This window comes from Buceros rhinoceros, unplaced genomic scaffold (assembly GCF_000710305.1).
Source record: "Buceros rhinoceros silvestris isolate BGI_N320 unplaced genomic scaffold, ASM71030v1 scaffold2696, whole genome shotgun sequence".
Taxonomy (NCBI): domain Eukaryota; kingdom Metazoa; phylum Chordata; class Aves; order Bucerotiformes; family Bucerotidae; genus Buceros; species Buceros rhinoceros.
In genome coordinates this window covers 22,108-24,995 of record NW_010417909.1, presented here as the reverse complement: position 1 = coordinate 24,995, position 2,888 = coordinate 22,108, and the positions used below count along the sequence as shown (strand labels likewise).

Genomic DNA, 2,888 nt, shown 5'->3' with positions numbered 1-2,888 from the left:
CGTCTGGAGGATTTAGCTACCAGACAACAAGAAGTCTTTACCTGGCCTGCAGAAACTGGTTTTTAGGACATCTGTAATCCCTTTTAAGAGAGATTTGCTTGTTGATAAGAGGCTGTTCATAAGAAAACCACACGTTCGGAATACTGTATGTATTCCTAATGAGTTGTCTAAATGGGACTACTCAATGAAAACCTCCCTTGTTGACCTGGCACCTAGCGCCTCCTCAGTCAGTTGAGAATTTGCTGCGCCTTTCCCAGTCCTGTTTTGCGAATAAGAGATTAAAAGATCTTTCTATAGAACTTCGGCTTGAAGAAGTTTAATGTTGTGAATGCAAGCAGCAGTAAAATTAAATGCAGATTTATTGAAGACGTGATGTTTATTGGTTGAATTTATGTCTGTAGGGTTGGGAACTTTGGAGAGAGCTTGTTATTTTTTAAAAGAATACATTTTTTAATTCCTTTTCTGTAGGAGATTCCTTTGCACAGTTTCGATTTGCTGATGAGAAAGAATGGGATAGAGAAAGCGTATGCCATAAACAGGTAAGAGATTTATCACTCGAATGAGTTTGCACGGGTAATCAAGTCACCCTTCCTTTTTTGGCTGTATTCAAGAGAAGAAAGTTCAGTAAAGGGACTGGAACAAAGCCTGTATATATTCGTGTATTTGACTATGAACTTGTTCTAGTTCTTTCAAATTAACAGTTCATATCCTCTGGCTGAAACTTCACCTCCAAAATGACTATGGGACCAACTAATTTTAGTTTATTTGTACATGGATTCTTTATGCTGGAATAAAAAGGAGCAAAGCAATAGGAATCTGCTGTTACCTGCATCAGGATACTGGGATTTTTAATCTCTAGCCGTCTTCCTCGTGTAACTCACCCAAATTATTGCAAGAGAAATGATTTTGTTTTCCAGGCTATTCTTAAAATTGCTGCAAAACTGGGCTTGAGTGTCACTGGAAATACACATATGTATTCAAATTTAAAAAATTGCTATTTATTTCCTAAAAAAAAAATTGGCAATAATTATTCCCTGGGAAGTGATATTTCAAGGTACACTAAAGTTGCAAAGTCCAATTAAAATGAGGAAATAATGCAGCATTTTTTTAAACCATCATGTGTTCGGTCAGTGGGATACAGTCTTTCAATGATTGTGTATGTTTTTTCCTTATCAGTTCCTCCTGCTCCTAGTGTGCAGGATGTCACCATCCAGAATATTAATTTCTTTGTAACTTCCCCATAGGTTTGTCATTGTAGCATTTAGGGGTTTGAATACATCAGTTAATTTCTGGAAGGCTAAAGCCATTGGGAGCAGAGCAAAATTGCATGTTGCCAGTGATTTCACAGATGCTCTTCTGGCTGCCAGAGGTGGGACTGTGCGGTTCTGGAGCCCGTCCCATGCTCTTACTCTGTGTGAGGTGTGCTGTGGTGGGCATGTTCTTCTGTCACTGTCCCTCCCAAACTGTAGTCATTGGTCCTGCCCCATCCAAATCTGCTGTTTCAAACCGTTTCCTTTCTTTCGCTGTTCTTATTTCGGTTTGAAATGGTTTGCTGCAATAGTCACCATTACCCTTCCTTTGAATCCATATTTTAGTCCAGAATCCTGGCCAAGATGGCTTTACCGCGTTACCTAATCCTCCGCTGTGTGTGTGGCCTTTCACTAACCGCGTCTGGTCTTCAGCCTGTTAATCTCCTTGTTCTTCCTGGTCCACCTTTCTTTTCCCTGAAAGCTGCATCCAGGTCTAGTTTCCATCCGTGGTCCGCTTTGCCCAGCTCCTTGCCTTTGCCTCTTAGCTCACCCGTCTGGAGCTCTCTTCCTGTCTATACATTATGTACGAGTTCAGAGAATTGTAAATTGCCGTGATTATGGTAGAACAAAATAAAGCTGAAAAGGCATAAAAATAGCAGCAGAACGAGCAGATATTTCCCATTCCCTATTATTTGTAGAAAACAATGGCAAATCATCAGTCTCAAGTGTGGAATGGAAATCTAACAGTGACATCAACAGTAACGAATTTTCAGTTTATTAGGAATATTATCAGTCATGGTTACAGCAAGTAGGTCTGGATTTGCTTTATTGTGTATTTATAAAATGCAATAAAAATATTGCAGAACACAGTCTGCAACTTAAAAATCAATCATAACAGTCATTTGGATTTTAAAATCAAAAATGTCGATTCCAGCCACAAGGTATACTTCTACTTATTTTCTTGAACAAGTAACTACATGTACCATGAAGTGCTTATAATTTATTAAGTACTGATTTTATCCATGTTCATTTTTTTATTCAAACACCACTTCAGTGAAATCTCTACTTGAATTCCTTCTTCCATTTTGTTATTTTTCCAAATTCCTCTTTTCCTTCATCCTCGGCCTTTCCTCCTCTTCCCTGTCTCCATTTTCACCTTCATTCATTAATTTTTTTTGCAAGTGTATTTAGCTCTTCCCAAATGCACTTAAATGTTACTCAATGAGACTCGACTTTTGACAATTTTTTTACGTTGCTGGATTCACACGGTTTTCTTGTCCTTTGCAAGTGTGCAGAAGCCATATTTATCTTCAACATCTGTCAAAAGAACTGGATTTTCTGAAGTTCTAGTTCACTGCTGGCAAACAAGAACTGCTTGTTGAAGACTTTCTGAGGTTACTTGTACCAGTGAATCATCTTTGATGGTGATTGCTAATCCATTGTAAAATAAAATCAGGAAGAAAAATTCTCACCCACAGACGTTTCAACTTGTTTGGTCCTTTTACTCTAATTGCTGGATGCCAGAACCAGAATTTGGATACAACAAACTGTTAAACCAACTGAATTGTTTCTTTTTGAAAATATATTTTAATTTTGTAAATACGCTGTTGGAACACACCATGCCTGTGATGTCCATTC

General features: G+C 38.2%; 1 protein-coding gene across 1 annotated transcript in view; it reads left to right on the top strand.

Annotated features, from left to right (window-relative positions):
* The window catches only part of AVEN (apoptosis, caspase activation inhibitor), a 7,413-nt gene that overhangs the window by 942 nt on the left and 3,583 nt on the right, over nt 1–2,888 (top strand). The window contains exon 2 of the mRNA XM_010138311.1: nt 461–539. Within this exon, the coding sequence (XP_010136613.1) occupies nt 461–539 (79 nt within the window). The remainder of the gene's footprint in view (nt 1–460; nt 540–2,888) is intronic.